General features: G+C 35.2%; 1 protein-coding gene across 2 annotated transcripts in view; it reads right to left on the reverse strand.

The window, feature by feature from the left end:
* The window catches only part of PRKG1 (protein kinase cGMP-dependent 1), a 1,245,509-nt gene that overhangs the window by 104,324 nt on the left and 1,115,539 nt on the right, over positions 1-25,646 (reverse strand). For both annotated transcript variants that reach the window (XM_082633213.1, XM_082633214.1), the window contains exon 9: positions 4,687-4,761. In XM_082633213.1, coding sequence (XP_082489339.1) covers positions 4,687-4,761 — 75 coding nt within the window. The remainder of the gene's footprint in view (positions 1-4,686; positions 4,762-25,646) is intronic.

Below are 25,646 nucleotides of genomic sequence, written 5' to 3' on the forward strand. Positions count from 1 at the left end.
ATTCAGAAAAAGAGATGTTTTGCCTATAACTGCTGAGTACAATATTCAACAATAAGAAAGAAATGATACTATAACTTGAAAATATTTCATTTAAGAAGTAGTCTGTATTCATATATCAGAAATACTTATATGTATGACTGATTCACTTTGTTATAAAGCAGAAACTAATAAAAAGAAAAAAAATCCAAAAAAAAAAAAAAAAAAAAAAAAGAAATACTTAGAATGAAATAGAACATCTACATTTTTCTATTTGATTTTCTGGATGGTTATTATCATTTTTTTTTTACAAGACAAGGTGTAAATACGGAGACAGGTCTCTCTACCAAAATAGTACTTTATCATACTAAGTATCATAATTAATTCTTAGAAGTAAATATTGAAAATAATCATGGAATTACATATCAGGCTCCCTACTAAACTGAAAGATCCTTACTATTAGAAAATATGTTTTCTATTTGCTATGTACGCTGTAAAATACAGTGCCTGACTCATCATGAGTAAATTTCTAAATATTTATTAAATGAATGAATACATATTCTCTAAGGAAAATAATGTGTATGTTTCATCATGTATGCTACTTTCTGCTCTAAATAAGGTTTAATGAGCCTTACCTTCCATCTAATGTTGTCTCTTCTAATGTCTTTGTGGTTATAACTTCATATTTTAAAAAGAGAAGTCCTTAGTGGTTAATTAGCAGCAATCAAGAGAAGCTTAAACATGTCATAAAGGTATAATTTCTGTCACTAATAGTTTTCTTTGTAGGAAATATATCTCGTGAGACAAGCTAAGGGCACATATCCTGCAGCAGAGCAGTTTTGAGAACCATTTCACTGGGATATTTCTTTCAAGTCAATCTTCTTGGACCAGCCATCCAAACTGAATGCTTGGTATGGTTTCTCTGAAAGGGATGGTCTGCTTTCTGCCATTGAAGCCTGATTGTGCTAATAGCTAATAAGTTTCTTATGATTGAGTTTCTAAATGTCTCAACTGAATTGATTTTTATAGTCAGGCCTACTTTTTTTCTTTTTACCGCAAATAGGCATAGTCAATGAGGCAATACCAACAATAACTTCACATGCATAAATAATATGATCATTATAGTTGGGCTTTAAAAGATATTAATCTTATCTTTAGTGGATTTTGCAAAATCAAGGGACCTTGAAAAAATAAAACTCACACAGTGGAGCCAAATCATCACCTCAGTTCTAAATGGTACAGAATTTGCGATCTGTATAGAAATTTAGAGGCATTAACAAAATTACCCAGGGAATTTAGAATAGAGCCCGTTCCTGGATTTCCTGCAATGTTGGCAAGCCTTATAAGTTCCTTAAATACAAAGTGAAGGCATAACGTACTTAAGGGGAAGAAATCTAACACAGAGAAAAGAGTGCTAACACAAATAGATGTTTGAATGTGTTAGTTCAACTAAAAAGTTTTCCCTGGGGAATAGTTTACAGTTTACCTACTCTGGGTGATAGGATACCTAATTAAAAAGATGCTTTCAACTTCAGAAATCTTCAGATGTTAATTATTTATTAGGAAGCTATAAAATGCTAACAGTGTAAAAAGCATCACAACACCTGCTCCAGTATTTACTTATTTATTTAGATATTTTGAGGAATAAAGTTTACATTATCAATCTCTCTGGAATTTAGATCAATGGTCTTAGACTTTTTTTTTATCAAGCTATTCCCATTTTCTATAATAATCAATATTAAGATATGTGGGTTATGTACTCATTTGGATTTAGCATTAATTGAATAGAAAAATTCAAACTAATTTATCCTAGTTGATTTATGTTCAAGTATAAATATAATGGCTAATTTGTAATCTATTAAATTTAATAGTTCAAATAACAATACGTAGACGTAGGACATCATTTCATTGCTCATTTTGTTCTTTAATCATAATTGAACTTTCTTTTAACTAAATGTTTCTATTTTTATAAAATTGATATTTATGGATATTTTCCAGTCTAGGTTTAATTTTACGACACTCTACTAAACTGAGACTAGTTTGCCTACATAAGATTAAAGACTCCTTGCCCAGATAAAATTAGTTTACATAATACATGTGCAATAACTGTCTATAAATCAAACCATCTAGCAAATGCATTAGGGTATATTTCCAATGATTACTTCTACAAACAACACCATCCACTTTTAAAGCCCTTTATAATTTACCAAGTATTTTTACATATCACCATTAATTAAATCACAAAAATAACATCTCATAGATAAGATAATGATACTGAGAGACAGCTGTTAAGACATGACCAAAATCACTTGGTTGGAAATAACAGAGCCCGGAACAGAACTCGAGGCTTCTGGTCCTCATTCAGAGTCATGTTTTTCATACTGATGGATTCTCTTCCAATGTGAAGAACTGTTGCCATACCTATCTTCTAAATTGTCTGAATCTGAATTTCAGTGTATTTGTTTTCCTTCCTACCTTTAGTTGAAGCATGTGCAAGTGAACCCATAAATTCTCAGAATTCATGAGATACACACACAGTTTAACCTTTGTAAGGCCAACAGTACACTGAGAAGGATATAACTAATTCATAATTGCTTTCCTGCCACTGATCAGTTTTAAGCCAGTGACTGGCCTTGACTTTGGGTAGAGTAAATAGGAGTTATATTAAAACTTTCATTAGAGAATCTGTCTAAAGTTTAACAGAGAAACAGAAATAGATCAAAGAATAGTTTAGTTTAAAAGACCTTTGACTTTTCTAGTAACCCTACAAATATTTAAATAGATGCTCAAGTAGATTCTAGACAAATATTAAAGATTACCACTAATTGTATATATAAATGCACATTTATATAAAGTGGTGTGTGTGTATATGTATATATACAAATATAAATATATATAAAATGACCCATAGTAACCTTAATTGAATATATAAACTCAAGAAAAACTTTGCTGCCATAAATTATAAATATGAGCTTTTGTATTGCAAGAAAATGTTCCTCTAGGGATAATGTCCAATAATAACAAAGTTTTATAACTTTTAAAACTGATAAGGTACCTTAAATGGCCCCCCTCTACCATCTCAGGATGATTAGTGTAACTACCAGAAACTAAAGTCTAAACTTAGCATTAATATGTATTTTAACCTAATGTAGAAAACCAGAAAATTAATACCAATCAGCCTCAGTACAGGCAATACTGAGGACTGTGTGGAGTTTGATGTTAAAACTGGCTTTGTGTAATGTCCTCAGCAAATCTTAGCAGAGGCACTGCTGACATTTGACTACAGGATGTAAGTCTATGTCCCTCCAAGGAACAGAGGAAACAAAAGCAAACTATATAGAGAAGAAAATGTGAATATCTTTATACAGCTTTGAAAATAATACAATTTTATCAGTCAAAATGAATAATAGTAATTAGTTAATTGGTTCTAGCCCAAATTTTTAATCTTCATAGGTTCTCAAGGCAAAAGAAATTATTTTATTCCTTTTGCTTTTTAGGTGACTACAAGACCAACCAATCAAATTCTTCCCCTGCACTATCTACTTACTGATGTTTGTTGATTTAATCCTTCAGGTATCCTGTATGATATCAAATATTAAATTGGTTTTACTTAAGTTACTTTCTTGGGAGAAAGAGGATAATTATATAGATTACACTTTTAAAAATAGTAACCTAACAATTTTGCAGAAAAAGCCAATCTCAAATTACTTCACATTTTTTGTTTAAAAAAAAATTAAAGCTTTGTTTTAAAGTAAATTATTCTAGTAGATTAAAATGTACTTTGTTATACAAAAATGACAATTAATGGCATATGTACTATCTCATATCATTATAACTTAGTGTCATTGAAGTTGTGAACTAAAATTCATTTTATGGAAAGACAAGAAAATTCAAACAAAAATTTTACTCTGCCCTTTGGCCTCCTCTCTCCCCTCACTGTGCCTTGTGTATCTGTATTATGCATCGACCAAACCTTCCCCATAGGCAGAAATACCTGCTTAACCAAAAAGAACAACATTCTCCTAGCGTCAATAAGACAACTCCTTAATGATAACTTTCCTGCTTGAACTCATAAGGGGTCATATGACACTTAGATCTGGATTATGTCAATAATACATCATTTGATGTACAGCCCTCTGTCTCAAATAACTTGTGTAACTGTGCCTTGACTTCTAATAAGCAGAAGAGTTCTGAGAGCTTTCTGAGCTGCTCTTCCCAGGTTATAATCCTCAAATTTGGCTTGAATAAAATTTTCCATTTCTTTCTTAGATCGACTGATTAATTTTCGTCGACAAAGTTCAATGTAAAGCAACGGTGTATTCACGAGAAAATATTTCCAGCATTATTATTTTTCATACAATTTCACAAGCAACTGGTGAACACAGCCACAATTCATTCAGAAAGTGTTTTCAGTGGAAAAAATAATGTGTTAACATTCAATTGTTTATATTGGATTTTAAACTAACCATTTTCCCTTGTCCAGATGGTCTTCCTCACAAAATTAAGGTTTCATGTACAAGGAGAGAGGTACTTACTAAGCAAGTATACTATGTAATAATTACCTTGAATAGCTTGCTTATTTTTACTCTTAAGTAGCTACTTTCTTCCTGTCAGAGTGTAGAGCTTTAAGTCCAACAAAATATTTGATCTCATTTCTATTCAAAATTGTTTTTTGAAAATCAAAATTGAGACCCCCCAAATTTCACTTACTTCGCTTTAGCTTCTGCATCTTCATATGCTTTATTAGAAACATCATCCAGTCCTCCAATCAAATGCTTGAAAGAGCTGTCAGAGGAAAAACACAGTGATTAGGATAAAATCCTCTGCAAAACTGTAACAATGACAACCTAGTCAATGATATATTGAAACAATCTGAAAGGATCTAAATAAAAATGAATTCAAACATTTAATCTAGGTACATTATTAAGAAACTTATGTGATAATGATATAAACTGAGAGCAGGGACTTCTTTTAAAGTGTTGTGAGATTTTACATTTTAATTTTAAACCTCTATAATATTAATACATGCAAATGGCTTTGTGTGTTGTGACTATTAAAAAACAAAATAGGCATGAGACGTATAGCATATTAAATTTAAATGTTGCTTTATCACTTTTACATACACTTTCTTAAAAAACCTATACAGAGGAACTTGACACTCTGCTGGGGGGCCGGGGGGGCTGGCTATAAGGGGACTGGAGTAGCTATTATCTCAGGCCCTTGGGTAATGATCTCATCTGAGGGTCAGGGTATCTAGAATGCTGGGCTAAATACACTAAGTATTTCTAATACAAAAAGGGACCATAAGAAAATGACTAGACAGAAAGTCAAGGAATCAAGAATTGTATTCTACAGAGTGTCAAGTTTTCTGTAATGAATTTATTAATGAAGGTCAAATGAATGAATGCAAATGAATGAGCAATAGGCAGCAGTCCTTATAAAATTTTCAAAAATATAATTAATGATAAAATAAATTGATAAATATAACCCCCATGATTGAGAATAGTTCAAATATGATTTTGGCCATTGTTCTTTATGTGGTAAAATTCCCCACTTCCCCACAGAATATCTTGGTTATTACTTAGAGAAAGTCTGCTTTTACTGAAACTCCTTAAGGCTAGATGAGTTGATATTGTAAAGTAAAATACAATATTTCTTTTATTATGAATAAAATGATAATATCTGGTTGATTTTCTGTTTTCATAAATAACATGAAATTTAAGCACAGAGAGTTTAAGTTATTTCTCCAAGATGACAGCAATTTAGTAGCATATCCAGAATTATAATGCATATTTTCTGATACCCACTCTTGTCCTTTATAATACTTAGATATTTTTAGTACAACCAAACCCAGACATTGTGAAAAGGCATTGACAGAGAGGAACCGAAGAGCATTCAGTGGTAAAACCAAAGAACAACAACCACTAAAACTTAGCGTTTCAAACACACTCGAATATATTAATAGATTGTGCTCTTAGACATTTAAAACACACAGTAATTTTGAGAATTCAAATAGTTAATAAAAATTCCTGTCTTCCTCCTAGTATCTACTTAAGTTAAGCAGATCAGTGTATTATCAAAGAATTAGGGAGCAAACTGATAAGAAATTTGATAAAGATGGAGATTTTTTTACTTAAGAAAATCTGTTCATCCCACTAGGCTCAGTTAAAACCATGCAGATCACTTTTTGAAAATACAGTTTGAAATTTCTGTTAGTAAAGTATACAAATGGAAGAGCCTACATCTGGCCAATCTGTACAGAGTTTTAAAAGTAGAAACCGTCTAATCACAGCAATAAGTTTAAAAGTCAGGTTAGCTTGATTGAGGGGAAAAAAACTTTTTAGACCTGGTAATGAGCTGTTTATATCCCTTTTTTGTTAAATCTTAGTCATATCCATGATTTAAAAAGAATGAACAAAAGAAGTATTTGAAGTGAGACTTTTTCATATGTCTTCTTAAATGCCCTTGGTTTAAAATACAAATTTTCTATGTGGTACTAATGATCCAATATTTATGATTTTTTTTTTTACTACTAGATAAAAAAAAAATTAAGGGAAATTATATGTACTTACAAAAGGCCCCTATCTTGATATAAGAGAAAATTATTTTTGAAATAAATTCTCTCTAACTGAGGAAAACCCTTTTCATTTAATGTGCAATTGATTTTTTATTATGGAAATATTTTTTAAACTGAGAGAAGAAATTAAAGACTTAATTATAGTCCTCTAACCACAAGTAACTAATAGGAACATCTTTATGTAATTCTTTTTTTTTTCTGCATAGCTTTATTGTTGTTGTTTATAGAGATGTAACCATAAAGTAGCTATGATTTAATATGATTTATTATCTTGATTTTTAACTTACTCTTACATCATAAGTGAATACTTTTATTTTTTAAAACTCCATAAGCAATATTTTCACAGCCAAAGTAATAGGTCCTCACATGTATACACATGATAGAATATCTACTTATCCATCTACACACACACACACAGACACAAACACACATACACGCTCACATACGCGTACAGATGAAGGAGCGGGCATGGCAACTATCTATAAAAACATTTATATCTATACCCTCAATTAGAGATTAAACATATGGAATTTCTTTTTGAAATAAAAACGTGCAGAATTATAATCTTGACTTTAGAATTGGAACCATATGTCCTTTATAAATAATCTTTATTTAGAAAGCAATTCTGGCCAAATAATTTTTTGAAACATGAAACAAATGCATTCTGCTAATATTCTGTTTCCTCAAACAATAAGTTAACCAGTATATTTAATTAGCAGTTTAAGAAAATGTAGCATTTTCAAGCAATATTAATAAGTTCCAAATAACTGTCTGTGTCTATGTATCTCTGCACTGATCAGTGAATAATTTAGGACATCTTGATAAACATAATTGATGGCATTTCAGAATTTATCACTCCTGGTGCAAGTATGAACTAATTAGTACCTCATTTGTCCCTGTCACAGACACTCTGTAGGAACACCTGTTGTTTGTGTGGACCCTCATCAAACAGACTTTTGAGGAAGTATTACTATAGGTATCAGATGCCTTTTAAATATTTACTCGGGTCCTAGGACATTTCTTGACTACTAAAGGAGAAGACTTTGGTGTTTCAATCAGAAGGGGATTATAATAAAAAGTTTTAAAAACATTAACAACTGAATGAGCAGAAACCATACCATTATTTATGTTATAACAAATATAGGAGACTAGAGGAAAATCATTAAATTCTCTTTTTAAACAAACTCACAATTCATGTATGAGTTATATTTTAGCACTGTAAAATAGAATAGCCAACTTCACATATACTCAACATAATTCTGGAAAAAATGTAGGGGCATGAATGAGCAAAAGACTTTAATTTAGGGCATTTCAACAGCAAACCTTATTGCACACACACTAAGCATGAAGCACTCTTCTGCTACTTTTCTTGGGATATAAAATCAAACTTGAACAAGTCTTGACTGAATTTTTTAAGGAGGTGGATAACATGTTATTAGTTGAGTGTATTAAGGTAGAAAGAGAGCAAATGGAAAATCCCTCTTATGCTTAATGCTTATAGCTTAAACATACTTGGAGCTTCCCTGGTGGCGCAGTGTTTGAGAATCTGCCTGCCGATGCAGGGGACACGGGTTCGAGCCCTGGTCTGGGAGGATCCCACATGCTGCCGAGCAACTGGGCCCGTGAGCCACAATTACTGAGCCTGCGCGTCTGAAGCCTGTGCTCCGCAACAAGAGAGGCCGCGATAGTGAGAGGCCGGCGCACCGCGATGAAGAGTGGCCCCCGCTTGCCACAACTAGAGAAAGCCCTCGCACAGAAACGAAGACCCAACACAGCCATAAAAAAAACAACACATACTTATAAGGAAGGGGTGGAAAAGGAAGAAGAAAGAAGGAATGAAGGAAGGAGAGAAGGATGGATGGAAGAAGGGAGGAGCGAGAAAGGGAGGGCAGAGGAAAAAAGAAAATAAGGAGGGAGGGAGGGAGGGGGGAGAAATGATGACTTTCACATCAAGAATGGTTTTTATAGAAATTTTCCTTAAGTAATATCAGTTAACAGGGCTGCATTTCTCATTCCAGGAAATTTGTCTGTTTTAGTACATTATAGTGATAGTAACTCAGTGGGTAATAATTTCAGTTATTAAGATGTTTTCATTATTAAGCCAAAACATCCTTTTGAAGGGAGCTGATTACTCAGTGGTATGTCTTAGAAGTGTATAATTTTATTCTTCAGTTGTGTTATGATGAGACTTCGTGTAGAGAGAAACAGGCTATTATATTATTAGAAAGGCAGTTCAAATATCAGAGATCAACATTATCATGCTGCTAAAAAACAACAGCATTTATATTTCACTTTACAGTTTACAAAGCACTTTTTATATTCATAAATCATGTATGCAATAACATACAGTAGTCAATTTAGTCCTCATGATCTCCTATCCCCTATTAAACTATACTGTTTAGGAATCTTACATAAAAATGTGTAAAATAGAATCTTTTCAAATTCAGAATAGGATGGGAGAAGATCTCAAAACTTATTTAGAACATTTTCTTTATTACATCCTTAAATAAGATGGTAATCTATTCTTAACAGTTAAAGATTATAAGTCAAAAGTAAAATCTTAAATCAGAAAGTATTGCAAATACTTCAATAGTGCTAAGCAAAACATTTGTCAAGCATTATCTGAACTCTTACATAGCTCTTAATTTGACAGTGTATATGATTATAGTCCATTAGACTTTAAACATGAATCTTGGATAAATCCTTTAAAATATATTTATTAAAAGAAAATAGAAATTCAGTGTCCAAATTAGTTGGGACAATTGTTACTTAGCTACGTCCAAGATTTTAGAGGCATCCATCATTATTTTGCTGCTTTTATTGAAAAAATCTATTAATTCACTTTGTGGCTTCAGGTAAATGCTCTTGTATTTGTTACATTATTTTTGTTTGATTGTTTTATTTTTAAGTAGCAGTCATAATTATTAGTGGTTTATACTATCAAGTAACATATGAATGCATTTCTTTAGAGGGAAAGTGAGCCCCAAATATAATAAAACCAACCAACTTCTGTAATTTTTCAATTATCCACCCCTCCATCCATCCATCTGTTCATCTAGACACACATACATATTTATGCAATGCCTATAATCCATAAAGAACGACTCAAGCTACTGTGGATTATACAAAGAGAATAATATACACCGTTATGGAATTTACAGTCTTATACTAGAGATGAGAAACAATTATAATACAAGGCAGGAGGTGAAGAATGGTTGAATACTTACCAGAAGGAAGGCTCTAGTGTCTGTAAAAAGTATGTTATCTACTCAAAATTATATATGATAGTAGTTTCAGAGAAAGCAGTGACAATTTTATGAGCAAACAGTTTTCTTATCAGTATTTTTATCCTGTACAATGTTTACATTTGCAAGCAAAATTACACACATTAGTGTGTAATGTGCAATCCAAATTACACATTAATGTGTAATCCAAAACATAATTGATAAAGTGGAAACTTTGGAGAGAAGGGAATAGGCCTTTATCCAGAGAAGGCCTTCCCTGCTCATTTCCCAGGCTTTTTTTCACATTAGCTGGAGTAAACCAGCAGATGCCCAGATTATGCGTTTGTTTTGACCACTCATGAATGGTCAAGTTGTTAGCCAAATATAGGGTGTTGGGTTTGGCATATTCAATAATCTTAAATAAATCCTCTTTTTTTTTCTATTCCCCTTTGGTCCCAGCCACCATTCTCTCTCTTATGAATTATTAAAATTTCTTTCTTTCTTTTTTTTTTTTTTTTTTTACTGCCACTCTTGTCCCTATACAGTAGGCAGGGTAATCTTTTTAAAAAGTAAATCAGATCATGTCACTCTATGACCTCTCTAACTGATTTCTTTCCTACTATGCGCCCTCTGACTTTATAACTTTTTAAAAATTACTTAATTAATTAATTTATTTATTTTTGGCTGTGTTGGGTCTTTGCTGCTCTGTGTAGGCTTCCCTCTAGTTGCAGACAACGGGGGCTACTCTTCGTTGCGGTGTGTGGGCTTCTCATCGTGGTGGCCTCTCGTTGCAGAGCACCAGCTCTAGGCGCACGGGCTTCAGTAGTTGTGGCATGTGGGCTCAGTAGTTGTGGCTCGCGGGCTCTAGAGCACAGGTTCAGTAGTTGTGGCACACGGGTTTAGTTGCTCCGTGGCATGTGGGACCTTCCCAGACCAGGGCTCGAACCCATGTCCCCTGCATTGGCAGGTGGATTCATAACCACTGTGTCACCAGGGAAGTCCCTGCCTCTGACTTAAGAATACATCAAGCTTGCATCTGTCTCATGGTCTTTGACCTCTGCCTCGAATATTCTTTCTCTAGATCTTTGCATGGCTTTTTCTTAAAGCCATTCATGTCTCAGCTTAAGTGTGTCCTCTTCAGACAGGTCTTCCTTGACTAACCATAGCAAAGTAGCCTTTACCTCAAACCCTAACTGCTGTTACTCTCTGTCACTCTAACCCCTTTTATTTTCATATCAGCATTTATCACTTGTTAAAAACTACTTTGTTTAAATATCTATTGGCTTTCCCACACTACAACTAGTTTCATGAGATCAGGGACCTAGTCTATCTTATTTATCAATAACTCTTTAGGAACTAGAATATTGCCTGGTGTATAATAGAAAGTTGAAACGAATTAATGGATAGGTGGGGGGGCTCATTCGTTAATTTACTCATTCATTTATTTATTGTGTGACCATGAGAAGACAAGAAAACACTTAAGTTTTTTGAAGCAAAGTTTTATATAAAACTCAAGGTTTACGAGTTGAAAGTGTGTGCCTCTTTGAGCATTTACCTATATGAACGATGAACTTTTAGGACAAAGGTTTAGTTAAAATGAACTCATCGTCTAAATTTTGGGTCCTAATGAAGACATACATTGCTATAGATATGGGTTTGAAACACTTAGCGATTTATCATTGAACTTTATATGGGACAGTAACTTAGCATAATTATTTTAGCCTATAATGGAATTTATATCCATGAGTCCCAGTTGCAATTAAAGTGAAAGAAAAAATTTTAAAATGTAGCACAACTTTCATTTTCAATTAAAAGCAGAAGAGATTAGAATCAAGTCTCATGTGGTAGTTTAGCCTTTTGAGTTATAGAGAAGAATATGCTTTTAAGTATAGACTGCAGTAGCATGCCAAATTCATAAGTTTCATTTCCTCTAGATTTTCCTATTTTCAAAGCAGAATCTATGGCAACAATGGATACTTTGTCTATTCAATATTTTTTCAAGCTTATTTACTTAGAAATAATTTGAAATTTATAAATTTATATATTTTAATCAAAATTGTCTAAAAATAAGTAGGCCATTTTATTAAAAACAATAAAAATCCATAGATGATATATTTTAGTTTATATAAATATATCAGTTATATCAGATATCAGTTAAAACAATCTATATTTTTTTGTAACTACTTAAAGACTGCCTCTAGAAAACTTTGGCTAAGAAAAGTGGCATGGGAACATAAAATATTATGAAAGTCACTGATTTTTTTTAAGTAAATTGAAAATGAAATGCTAGGATGGCACAATAAATCTATCTCAGAATATCTTTTTAGTATATTTATTTATGCCTTGAAACTGAAACAAAGACAACATTAGTCTCTAGCGCAACATTTTTACAAAAATTGGTCTGTCTAGATTTGTATTTCAGATCTATTCTGCTCTTTCTATTTCTTCTAAAAATCATTAGAAGCTAAGAAATAAATATATCCTTTAATGTCACAAATTAGTGATCAGAAAATCTTGTAATAACAAAAATATCAAGCAAGACATGAAAATGTTAACTAGCATGTGTTAGGAATTATACAAACTATTTCATGTGAGTTTATCCTGTTTTACAGATAAAGCAACTGAGGCTAAGATAATTAAGTGATTACCCAAGGTTATATGACTAGTAAGTATCAAAATGAAATTTGAATGGAAGCAGACTGACTCTAATACCCATAATACCAACTGCTACATCATTTTTATATCTCCCACTATGAAAAACTGAAGTCAGTTGGTTAATGCTGGGGCTAGAATTTGATATCAAATATCTGCTTTCTCTCACATCTTCCCTTTGTGGTCAATCCAGTTCTTTAAGACAACTAACTTTTATTTTAACAGATCATCTTATGTCTTCTATTGCATCATATCTATAGAAGTTCCAATTAGGAAACATATTAGTCTGCTAGGGATACCCCCAGCAAAATACTACAGACTGTGTAAGCTCAACCACAGAAATCTATTTTCTCACAGTTCTGGAGCCTGGGAGTCTAACATCAAGGTGCCAGCAGGGTGGGTTTCTGGTGAAGTCTTTCTTCCAGACTTAACAGCCCCTTCTTACTGTGTTCTCACATGGCCTTTCCTCTGTGTGCACACCCGCCTGATGTGTCTTCCTCTAATTATAAAACACCAGTCCTTTTGGATTAGTTCCCCCTCCTCCCCACCCCATGGTCTCATTTAACCTTGTTTACCTTGTAAAGTCCTCTCTCCAAATACAGTCATACTGGGGGGTTAGGGCTTCAACATACAGATTTGGGAAATATTCAGTTCATAATAGAAAGTTTCATGAAGAAATCTTAACAGCAATTTAGAAGATGCATCTTCTTGTGTATCTGGGCTCTTTAAGAACATTTTTATTTGTAATTTTTGAGAAGTTCATAAAACTTAAATTCTTGGTTTCCATTTCTTACCCTGGACCTAAAGTATACTGACATTATCACTGTATTTCTCTCCCAGGAAAAGCATCACCCCAACTTCTTTCTAAAGCAAATCCCGTCTTCATTACTCCTGATCACAAACCCTATCATTACTCTCCTCTGGACTCTTGCCCCATCAATTACAATAGTTCTTATTGTTCCATTGTCTTCCTTTACACTTTTCCATCCTTTCAGTTTAGAATGGTATCTCCAATCCTAAAACACAAAACCATCCTTATGACTAAATAGCCAATTTGAATAAACTTCATTTCCTATCTCTCAACCTCAGTTTTCATTTAATTCTCAACCTACTGCAACCTAGCATTCTGCTCCCATTTTTCTTTCACTCTTATTACAACTTTTCCCTCAAAGTTATCACTTATCTGCTGTTAATCCCAATGGTCCCTTTCCAGCTCTCATCCTCAGTGACCTACCTGAGAGTCATGGCCCTGCTGATCTTCTCTGGTTGTAGCCATGAAACAGAAACTTGTGCCCGTGCACTGAACTACTCTATTCTTTCCCCTGATTCTCCTCCTCTCCCTCTTCTATGCCACTTCTCAGCATGTGTCACACACACACTTCTTCCTCTCCTATCCCTTAAAGGCAAGCAGTTACTCAAATAATGTCCTTTGCCCTCTTTTTCCACTCAATTGATTGACTTATTTTCCTTAAATATTTATTGTTTACGACATGTTCAGTCTTGTTTTTTTACTGCCATTATCTCATGGAAATCTCACAACAACTCTATGAGGTAAGTACAATTAACCCTGCTTTACAGAAGCTTTACGGCAGGTGTTCTCAAACTCAGCACTACTGATATTTTGGATCAGATAATTCTTTATTGTAGAGCCTTTCCTGTGCATTGTAGAATATTTGGCAGCTTCCCTCATCTTTACCCACTAGATATCCTTAGAAAACCCAATTGTGACAATTAAAAATGTCTCTAGACATTGTTGGTGTCTCCAGGTGGAGAAAAAGAAACAAGAGATGATGAGGCTTGGGGAGATTATGTAACTTGCCGGAGACCACAGAACTAGAAAAGGGGGTAAATCTGTGATTTGATCCCAGGTAGACTGATCTTTAATACAATAGACCCTAGTTCTTATGTAATACACTAATTACACTTATCTTTAAGCTCTCCCAGAAAAAAAAAAAAAATTATTCTTAAGACTTTAGTTAGGATCCCCAGGTCAATGATTTTCAAATCTATATCTCTATCCTTGAACTCTCCAGATCCATAGTGCCATCAGGTCACTCAGTGTCATATGCATATTTCACCAGCAACTCAAACTCAGCGGTAACTGCATTAACTACCTTCCATCAAGACTTACAGCTAAGTTCCCTGTCTCCCTTAATGGCATTATCATTTAAACAGGGATGCAGGCTAGAAATCTTGGTGTTACGTATGACTCTTCACTTTTACCAAAGTTCATCAGGTCTATCTCTGTAAATCTCTCCTGAACTGGTTCCTCCCTGTCAATGCTACTTCCATTGCCTTATTCAGGCTGTTGACACACTTCCTTACTTCAAAAGCATCATACTTGGTTTCTCTGCCTCAGTCTTTCCCACTCTACTCTTTTGAAAAGATTCTTCCAACAGAATCTAGCTTGCCAGTTAACACTTAATTTCTTGGTATAAAAGCAACTGCTTAAACAGGGTATAAGAGACATCATGGTCTTGGAGTCAGACATCCTTGTATTTCTAATCCCACTATGTGGCTCTGAAAAAGTCATTGAGTCTGTCTGATTCTCCATTTCCTTTTCTGGATTTTTTATGTCATCTTTTCCCACAGGACTATTGTGAGGATTAACTGAGATGAAAGAGTATTAAAACAAAGAGTGGGGCTTCCCTGGTGGCGCAGTGGTTGAGAGTCCACCTGCCGATGCAGGGGACATGGGTTCGTGCCCCAGTCTGGGAAGATCCCACATGCTGCAGAGCAGCTGGACCTGTGAGCCATGGCCACTGAGCCTGCGCGTCCGGAGCCTGTGCTCCGCAACGGGAGAGGCCACAACAGTGAGAGGCCCGCGTACCACAAAAAAAAAAAAAAAAAAAAAAAGAAAAGAAAAGAAAACAAAGAGTGGGTGAGGGATAAATTAGGAGTTTGGGATTAACATATATACACTGTTATATATAAAATAGATAACCAACAAGGACCTACTGTATAGCATAGGGAGCTATACTCAATATCCTATAATAACCTATAAGGGAAAGGGTCTGAAAAAGAATATCTATCTATCTATAAATATATATACATATATAACTGAATCACTTTGCTGTATACCTGAAACTAACAACACTGTTAATAAACTATACTTCAATTAAAAAAAAAGAGTACGTTTATAAATTTAGAATTAGAGGGGAAAAGGCAATTAATCTTTGCTTTCCATTTTAACAAATGACATAGACACAAATGATTTTAAATATATGTATTTCTTAAAGTTCTATCAAATTATTTGCTTTATCATTAACATTGTATAGGAAGTATGATAGCTCAGTTGTGTGAGTATCGGTTTCTTCTGTATCAATAGAATAAAATTGTCCTATTGGCAATTACTTCGTGTAAATAAAGGAAATAAAACTCTTGAAAAATTATACAAAAAAATAAATAAATAAAACAAAGCATCATATTGAGAGAATTCATACATTAACTTCCCTGAACTCTTCCCTTCTTCTCCACCACTGAGCACACTCTGTATAATCTATGAATTGGGACCTTCTCACATCATAACTTGTGGTCCATATTTTAATTAGTCATGGAGATAATTTCTATTTTTCCCTGTCTATTTGTCCTTTTCAGGTACTTTGTTAGCCTTTAATATTTACTTCTGACATTTCAGAAAATGGCTATTTGAACTTTTATATACTCTCACAATTTTCTGAAGCCTTGCCTTTTAAATGTGTTTATAATGTCCTCCAGCACAAAGAAACAACTGCAAAAGAATGAACTACTTTCTAAGTTTTGTCAATAACTAAGCTTCATGTATCAATTACAAGAGAAGAATAAATGTCAAATTAACCCTTCAAGGATGATGACATATTTCATGCCCTGGGCTGAATTGCCCCATCATGTCTTTTAAGATGATTTCAACCAAAAGAATCAAGCTGGTCAGGTTTCAGTGCAACAGATGTTCTCATACATTGTCACTGGGGAGTAAACTGTATAATGGTTCTAGATAACAATGAAAAAATATGTATATTATTTGAAGGCAAAAATATATGATGCAGAAAAGACAGTCTCTTCAGTAAGTGGTGCTGGGAAAACTGGTCAGTTACATGTAAAAAGTGAAATTAGAACATTTTCTCACACCATATACAAAAATAAACTCAAATGGATTAAAAAAATCTAAATGTAAGACTGAAAACCATAAAACTCCTAAAATAAAACATAGGTAGTATACTCTTGATATAAGTCTTAGCAATATTTTTTGGATCTGTTTACTCAGGCAAGGGGAACAAAAGCAAAATAAACAAGAGGTACCTAATTAAGCTTAAAAGATTTTTCACATCGAAAAAATTAAAAGACAACGCACTGCATGGGAGATAATATTTGCAAATGATATATCTGATAAGCAATTAATATCCAAAATATATAAAGAGCTTATACAATTCAATATCAAAAAAAACACAACCTAATTAAAAATGGGCAGAAGACCTGAGTAAACATTTTCCCAAAGACATACGGATGGTCATCAGGGACATGAAAAGATGCTCAACATTGCTAATCATCAGGGAAACGCAAATCAAAACCACAATGAGATATCACCTCACACCTGTCAGAATGGCTATCATCAAAAAGACAACAAATAACAGGTGTTGGAGGATGTGGAGAAAAGGGAACCCTTGTGCACTACTGATGGGACTGTAAATTGGTGTAGCCACTGTGGAAAACAGTATGGCAGTTCCCCACCTGCCCTCCCCCCCAAAAAAAAGATAGAACTGCCATATGATCCTATAATTTCACTTTTGGGTATTTACTCAAGTAAAATAAAACCACTAACTGGGAAAGATATATGCACCCTAATGTTCATAGCAGCATTATTTACAATAGCCAAGATGTGGAAGCAGCATAACAGTCCTTCAACAGATGAATGGATAAAGATGTAGTATATACACAATAAAATATTACTCAGCCATAAAAAAGAATGAAATTTTGCCATCTGCAACAACATGCGTGGACCTGGAGGGTATTTTTTTTCCTCATACATCATGATTGTCATACATCTCACCTGGACCCCCCTCATATGGATGCATTTAATGTGTTAATATCTTTCTAAACTCTGACACTAAGCACTGAGCTCAGTATTACAAATACAGTCTGGTCAGTGTTGACTACAGGAGGATTATAACTACCTATTGTCTCAACACTATATTGTAGCCTAAACTTCAATTTTTTGTAGTTGCAACCAACTCAGGGCCACTGTACTACCCAACCCAAGGGGATCAAAATATAATCTATAGTTATATAAGCCTCAACTCCAACCTGGCCTCTGGGTCTTGATCAAGAAACATCTCCAAAAAACATGTTTGCTCCTCTCTGAATCAGAAGATCAGAGGTATTCTTGAAGACCTGGAGGGTTTTATGCTTAGTGAAGTAAGTCAGACAGAGAAGGACAAACACTGTATGATTTCACTTATATGTGGAATCTAAAATATAAAGAAAAAAAATTAATATAGCAAAACAGAAACAGACTCACTGATACAGAAAACAAACCAGTGGTTAACCAATGGGAAGAGGGGTAGGAGGATTAAGGGGAAAAGGATTAAGAGGTATAAACTACTAGCTATAAAATAAGTATGATACAGAGATGTAATGTACCAAAAAGGAAATATAGCCAATATTTAATGATAACTTTAAATGGAGTATAATCTATAAAATTAATGAATCACTATGTTGTACATCTGAAACTAATATAATATTGTAACTCAACTATACTTCAATAAAACACTTTAAAATAAATAAATAAAACTTCATATATATTTTGAATCAGTAATTACACTACTGACTAGCTCCTCAAGAAAATTCTTCTAAAGAGGGACAAAGACATATGCAAAGAATTCTTTTTCTTTTTTTTGCAAAGAATTCTTTACAAAATAAAAAATTAAATGAGCTTACATGTCCAAACACTTTTAAGAAACTGAGAAAAAGAGACTCAACTTCTGCTCATAAGATATGTTAATTTACATGGTAAATAACTAATGCAATGTGGTAAAGCAGTGTGATGTAATAGGCCTTGAAAACAGAGAGAATTAGGTTCCAACACTACTTTGCTACTTATAAGCCATATTGTTTTGTGACATGATACTTCAGCTCTCTAGAGCCAACTTTACCTTTAAAAGAGAGGATAAAAATATTCTTTTCATGTTTGTGAGAGTAATTATGTATGTATATATGTGTATACCTATTATCAGGCTACCTATCTATGTCAACTAGCTTTGTGATTGGCACATGTGTTCAGTAAATGACAGGGCAAATTTATCTATCTATATATCTATCTGTCTATACCTATCCATCTGTATGTGTGTATATATGTATTATTTATGCTACCCCTGAATGTGGACAAAGTAGGAAAGAAAATTAGGCAGTGGGATGTCACTATTCAAGGTAATATACTGAAATCTTAACAGTAGTTAACTTTGAATGGCAGGATTATATTTTTCTCTACTTTCCAATTTTCTCAGTGAGCAGTTAGTAAGTTTATAATCACCTGACACTGACTATATAAAAAGGTAAAAACCAAACAAAGAAGAGAGAGAAAAATCAAGCCTATGAGAATAATAATGGTCACCCTGTCTTTGATAAGGGAGGCAGGAATGTACACTGGAGAAAGGACAGCCTCTTCAATAAGTGGTGCTGGGAAAACTGGACAGGGACATGTAAAAGTATGAGATTAGATCACTCCCTAACACCATACACAAAAATAAGTGCAAAATGGATTAAAAACCTAAATGTAAGGCCAGAAACTATCAAACTCTTAGAGGAAAACATAGGCAGAACACTCTATGACATAAATCACAGCAAGATCCTTTTTGTCCCACCTCCTAGAGAAATGGAAATAAAAACAAAAACAAACAAATGGGACCTAATGAAACTTCAAAGCTTTTGCACAGCAAAGGAAACCATAAACAAGACCAAAAGACAACCCTCAGAATGGGAGAAAATATTTGCAAATGAAGCAACTGACAAAGGATTAATCTCCAAAATTTACAAGCAGCTCATGCAGCTCAATATCAAAAAAACAAACAACCCAATCCAAAAATGGGCAGAAGATCTAAATAGACATTTCTCCAAAGAAGATATACAGACTGCCAACAAACACATGAAAGAATGCTCAACATCAGTAATCATTAGAGAAATGCAAATCAAAACTACGATGAGATATCACCTCACACCAGTCAGAATGGCCATCATCAAAAAATCTAGAAACAATAAATGCTGGAGAGGGTGTGGAGAAAAGGGAACACTCTTGCACTGCTGGTGGGAATGTGAATTGGTACAGCCACTATGGAGAACAGTATGGAGGTTCCTTAAAAAACTACAAATTGAACTACCATATGACCCAGTAATCCCACTACTGGGCACATACCCTGAGAAAACCATAATTCAAAAAGAGTCATGTACCAAACTGTTTGTTGCAGCTCTATTTACCACAGCCAGGAGATGGAAATAACCTAAGTGTCCATCATCGGATGAATGGATAAAGAAGATGTGGCACATATATACAATGGAATATTACTCAGCCATAAAAAGAAACGAAATTGAGCTATTTGTAATGCGGTGGATTGACCTAGAGTCTGTCATACAGAGTGAAGTAAGTCAGAAAGAGAAAGACAAATACCATATGTTAACACATATATATGGAATTAAAAAAAAATGTCATGAAGAACCTAGGGGTAAAACAGGAATAAAGACACAGACCTACTTGAGAATGGACTTGAGGATATGGGGAGGGGGAAGGGTAAGCTGGGACAAAGTGAGAGAGCGGCATGGACATATATACACTACCAAACATAAAATAGAGAGCTAGTGGGAAGCAGCCGCATAGCACAGGGATATCAGCTCGGTGCTTTGTGACCACCTAGAGGGGTGGGATAGGGAGGGTGGGAGGGAGGGAGACGCAAGAGGAAAGAGATATGGGAACATATGTGTATGTATAACTGATTCACTTTGTTATAAAGCAGAAACTAACACACCATTGTAAAGCAAATATACTCCAATAAAGATGTAAAAAAAAAAAAAGAGAGAGAGAGAATAATGCAATAAATAAAAGTTCCCACTCAGCCCAAGTGGGTTTGTCATCTGGATTAAAATATACTATCTGTAGTTCACCTGGGAGGGCAACATCAACTTTATTAACTATCAAATAATGATTTATCTTTGCTAGTCTGGTTTCTGTGTTAATACTAGTTCAATTACATGATTATAGCCAGGGCGGTGCATAATATGACCATTACACTTCTTCTAGACTAGTAAATTCTGAAAGGTCCTCCTTTGTAAGTAAAGCTTAGTCTGGGAATAAGATTTCACTGTTATTGTAGCTGATGCTAATCCAATTCATGTGTCTATGCTACGAGTTTCAAAATAAGTACCAACTTCTAGACATACTGAAAAGATCTTTATAACCCAGCTGGCCTGTAATAACAGTCTCACCAGGAAGTGTGCCTAGTAAAGTAAGTAAAACCATTTAACTCTACCAAAAAAGCAATGTGAATATCTAAAGCAGAATTCGACTTTCAAACGTAATGATTACACTGTTGATTTTTAAAGTGATTGTTAAGCTTCTGTCAGAAACTGATCCTGGCATCTCCCCTCCTTGCTTTATCTTTAGAACACAAGAAGCACTATATAACCCTCTTCCCAAATGAACAGCCAAAAACACCATACAGAAAACTTTTAGAGAGAATTTCAAATATGAAATTTCAACTATTACCTTTTTAACTGAAAAAATTGACTGATTTTTCAGATTTGAAAATTAAAAATTTTCAGTTTTCTTATTCATTCACACAACTGGCTTATAAGTTCCAAAGGCATTGCTGAGTCTCTCAACAACAGTTTTTAAAACATCTGATGGAAAAAAAAATGCAAGCCTCAGAAATATAGAAAGGGTTTAAGAATTAACGGGGAAAATGAATTATTTATTCATTGGTGTAAAACAAAACAATCATTGTAATTAACAAAACCAAAGTTGTGATTGTAATATTTTTAAAGGGCTGAACTGTGAAATCCAACATCAATTTCTATTTATCATCTGATTGTCAGGAAAAAATAAAACAACTCATTTCTAACTGTCAGTGGACTTCTCCATCTGAATATCTCAACACCACTTAGACAGTCTGAACTTAACATATCCTTAACTGATCAACCAATTACTTTCACCTCAACCTGTTCTATCTCTCATACTTTTGATCTATTATAGACATCCACCAAATCTCCCAAGACAGAAGCACTTCTTTCTTAACCTCTCACATTTAATTATTCCCCCAAATCTGCTTTGAAGTTTAGACTCAAACTCTAGTGAGCAACCGCTAGGGCTGTCGCTCTAGTCTCCTAGTAGTTTGTTTCCCTGCTTCAGTTCATCCCATTGGAATCGATCTTCCACTCCTTTCCTTCAAAAGCAAATACACACTGCAGTAGTCACTGTCTTCTGATGGTTCCTCATTGTCCAGAGGATAAAATCATATTCTTTTAGTTTGAGATATTAGGTGATTTATTTATAATCTGTCCCCATCTCTTCTTTCCAACTGTATCTCCCAGTACACCACCTGTCTAGTTTACTGTCCAGTTCCTTGACCTATAAATCCTCTTTTCTTGCCATAGTCCACTTTTTACTGTACAATGACATTTCCAAATTCCTCATCTTAGTGTACGTCCTTCCTTCAGCAGGAGCTGTATTTATCCTCCCTTCTTCACTTGTAAAATTCGTACTCAAACTTAAAGACTTGACTCACATATCACTTTGTCCAGCAAGTCCTCTGGGATGCTACAGGAAGAACTCATTTCTCCCTCTTCAGTTTTCCCCAAGTTTTTTTTTTTTTTTCCCACTGAAATGGCAGTTTCTCATGATTTTTAATGCATTTGTATTGATCAGGAGTGACTCCAAGGCAAGCAAAGACTTTGCTATTTATCTTTATAGCTCTGGACCTTGGAATAGGATTTGGTTTGGAATCTATACTGGTTATTGACTTATTTATTGCTTGTCAACTCTAAATTCACCCTTTTGACTGCTCTATAAAAATGGATCTGGGCTATTAAATTTCTTTCTTTGCCAACTGGCACTGAAACTTTGCCAGGAGAGGGCACTGGGGAGATATTGCAAGAATAAAATATTTTGCTTCCTGGCTCCAGTCAGCTTGGTAGGTTCTTGTGGCTTCTCCAGTGTACGGCTACTACAGTACTTGGAGGCCAGCAATACTAAGCAGCCAGCAGCTTTCCCAGCACACTTCCCCTTAGGTGGTTTCCTCATTATGAACAGCTTTCCCTGGAACCCTTCTGGCACAAGTCCTACTCCCATGGCATCAGAGCACTTTACTGCCACCTAGCGAGCCATGGCTGTGTCCTTCCCAACAAGGGTGATTTTCCCCCAGGGGGCACTTGGCAGTATCTGGAGACACTTTTTATTGTCACATTGAGGTTGTCAGGGAGTGCTACTTTTATCTAGTGGGTAAAGGTCAGGATGCTACTAAACATTCTACAATGCACAGGACAGCCCTCCACAAAAACCAACCAGCTGACCCAAAATGTCAATAATATCCAGTTTCAGAAACCTTTCCCCATAACAAGGTCTAGTTCTTAGTCTCAGCAGGGCAGGGTGGAGGGTGGAGAGAGGATGGGAGAAGACGAGTGCTTTCCTTGAGTGCTCTCTTACAGGCCTGGGGTTTGTGACTACTCCTTGTCTCTACAGTATCCTAAGTTTCTGCTATGACTTTTTGACTAATCTGGTCATCATCTGAAAAAATTTTAACAATGTTTTTTAAACAAAAGAATGTGTTAAATTTGATTAATGTTCTACCAACATATTAATGACATTGGACTTCTTTTAGTTTGAATAGAGTCCAGGTTACCAAAGGATACTGTTAGAACCTCAGTGAGTTTGGGACACAACAAATTAGAGCTGGAAATTATCCATACAACAGGGATAGAAATAGGTAGTGTAATGTTTACACATTTGCCTCCAAACTCCCCAAATATTAGATGTCTGAGTGGCTGACATAAGGCCAGTAACCAGTAAGTTTTATTTGGGTGGATGAAGCAAGGGACCAGACCTTCTCAATGAGCTCCCTAGTCAGTAATGCTATATATCATTTCTCTAATGACTTGCAGCAGGAGGAGGGTCTATGATTTTAAAGCATTAGAAAAGGCACACGGCACACATAATGAAGAGCAGTCCCATTCCTCTCTTTCTATGAGTTTAAACCACGAATACTATCTCTGAATTATAACCCTTTTCCAGTGGGTATGTGCTTATTCTGTAGTTAGATCATGCTTGCTCAGGGCACGCTATAATTCAACTCCCATTATTAAACTGAACCAATATTAATGACTCTCTTTAAACTTCTGCATTTTCTCTCTCTTACTTAGTAAATATTTTTTTGTAAAGCACACCAATCAATAACAACTCCATAAAAAAGACAAGCCCAAATGATCGCAACTGACACCACTCACACCTGTTTTCTCTTGCTCATCCTGCAAATATCCTCACATCGCCTCAGATTTCTTTCTGGAAAATGAACCAAAGTAAAATATACTTAGACCGTGGGAAAGGCTGAGGCTGTGAAATATTTTAAATTTGTCACCCTATCAGTTAAGTAATGTGACTACAGGCAATGTGGCATGTGGAGTCCCTATAGTCCTGTCATGTGGACCCAGAATGGCAACTATTAAAAGACAAGGACACAGGTGACCTAGGTGGGGCACACACCACTGGGGACATGGGCCTTCATGAGACTGACCTGGTTAGAACTGTGGGGTGAGAATGGTGCTGGAAAGATTCTGCTGTCACCAAATTCTTCCCATACGGTCCCTCCCCTCTCCTTCCATGACACCTGAAATTCTAAAATCTTCTGGATTTTCATGATTTTTCAGTGTTCAGGGGTATGTCATCAAAATGCAAATAACTCACAGAGAATCATCTTAATCTCTAGTTAGCTACTACCCAAATTAATGAAAAGCCTAAAGCGAAGTCCTTGAGAATGCAGGAGTGCAATTAAGAAGTACAGGGAGCAGGGAATTCCCTGGCAGTCAGGGGGCATGGGTTCAATCCCTGGTTGGGGAACTAAGATCCTGCATGCCACACAGCACGGCCAAAAAAAAAAAAAAAAAAAAAGATGAAGAAGAAAGCGTGCATGTGTGTGTGGGGTGTGTAAAAGAGTAAAGTGAAGAGGATGAGGGAACTGGAGGATGAATGGTGTCAGTGAGGGGAAAGCAAGTTGACAGATGGCATTGGGAGGACCAACACCAGAAGGCACGTCAAACCAGTATTCTTCGTGTATTTGCTATATTTAAAAGATAGGCTCAGCACAACCTGGAAGATCAGAATAGGACCACTGGGGGCAGCACTCAATTCTACGGTACGCGGGCCTCTCACTGTTGTGGCCTCTCCCGTTGCAGAGCACAGGCTCCGGACATGCAGGCTCAGTGGCCATGGCTCACGGGCCCAGCTGCTCCGTGGCATGTGGGACCTTCCCGGACCAGGGCACGAACCCGTGTCCCCTGCATCGTCAGGCGGACTCTCAACCACTGTGCCACCAGGAAAGCCTTTCAATTCTTTAATATTGGTTAAGTCAGGGGTCAGAAAGCTATGGCTCACAGGCCAAATTCAGCCCACTGACTGTTTCTTGTACGGCCATTAGCTGAGAATAATTTGTACATTTTTAAGTGGCAGGAACAAAAAAGTTTCAAAAGAAGAAGAATACTTCTTGATCTCTAAAAATAATATGAAATTCAAATTTCATTGTCTATAAACAGATTTATTGGAACAAAGACATTTCATTTACTTACTATTGTCTTCGGTTGCTTTTGCATTACAATGGTAGAATTGTGTAGGTGCAACAACGATCATTCGGCCCACAAAGCATACAATATTGATTTTCTGGCCTTTTACAGAAAAAGTTTTCCTATCCCTGGTTTACATCATGCAGCTATGGCTTCATACTTACATACCTCACTCAGAAAATAAACCTCCTGCCCTTAATACAACCCACCATTTTTGTGGGGAAGTTTAATGATCATCTGTTCCTTCTTGAGCAGAAGCCTTAGCCAGGAAACATCTATAGCACCCTCCCTGAGAGAAGCTGGATAAATACTATTTTTCCATATGTTCCCATCTCCTCTGACATCCTAAGTCCTAATATAGATGACTTCCCTGGCTCCTGCCTGGCTGGTCTGTTGCTTGTTCTACGGAGCCCAGAGCATGGCTTCAG

This window comes from Mesoplodon mirus, assembly GCF_964341445.2.
Source record: "Mesoplodon mirus genome assembly, chromosome: 2".
Taxonomy (NCBI): domain Eukaryota; kingdom Metazoa; phylum Chordata; class Mammalia; order Artiodactyla; family Ziphiidae; genus Mesoplodon; species Mesoplodon mirus.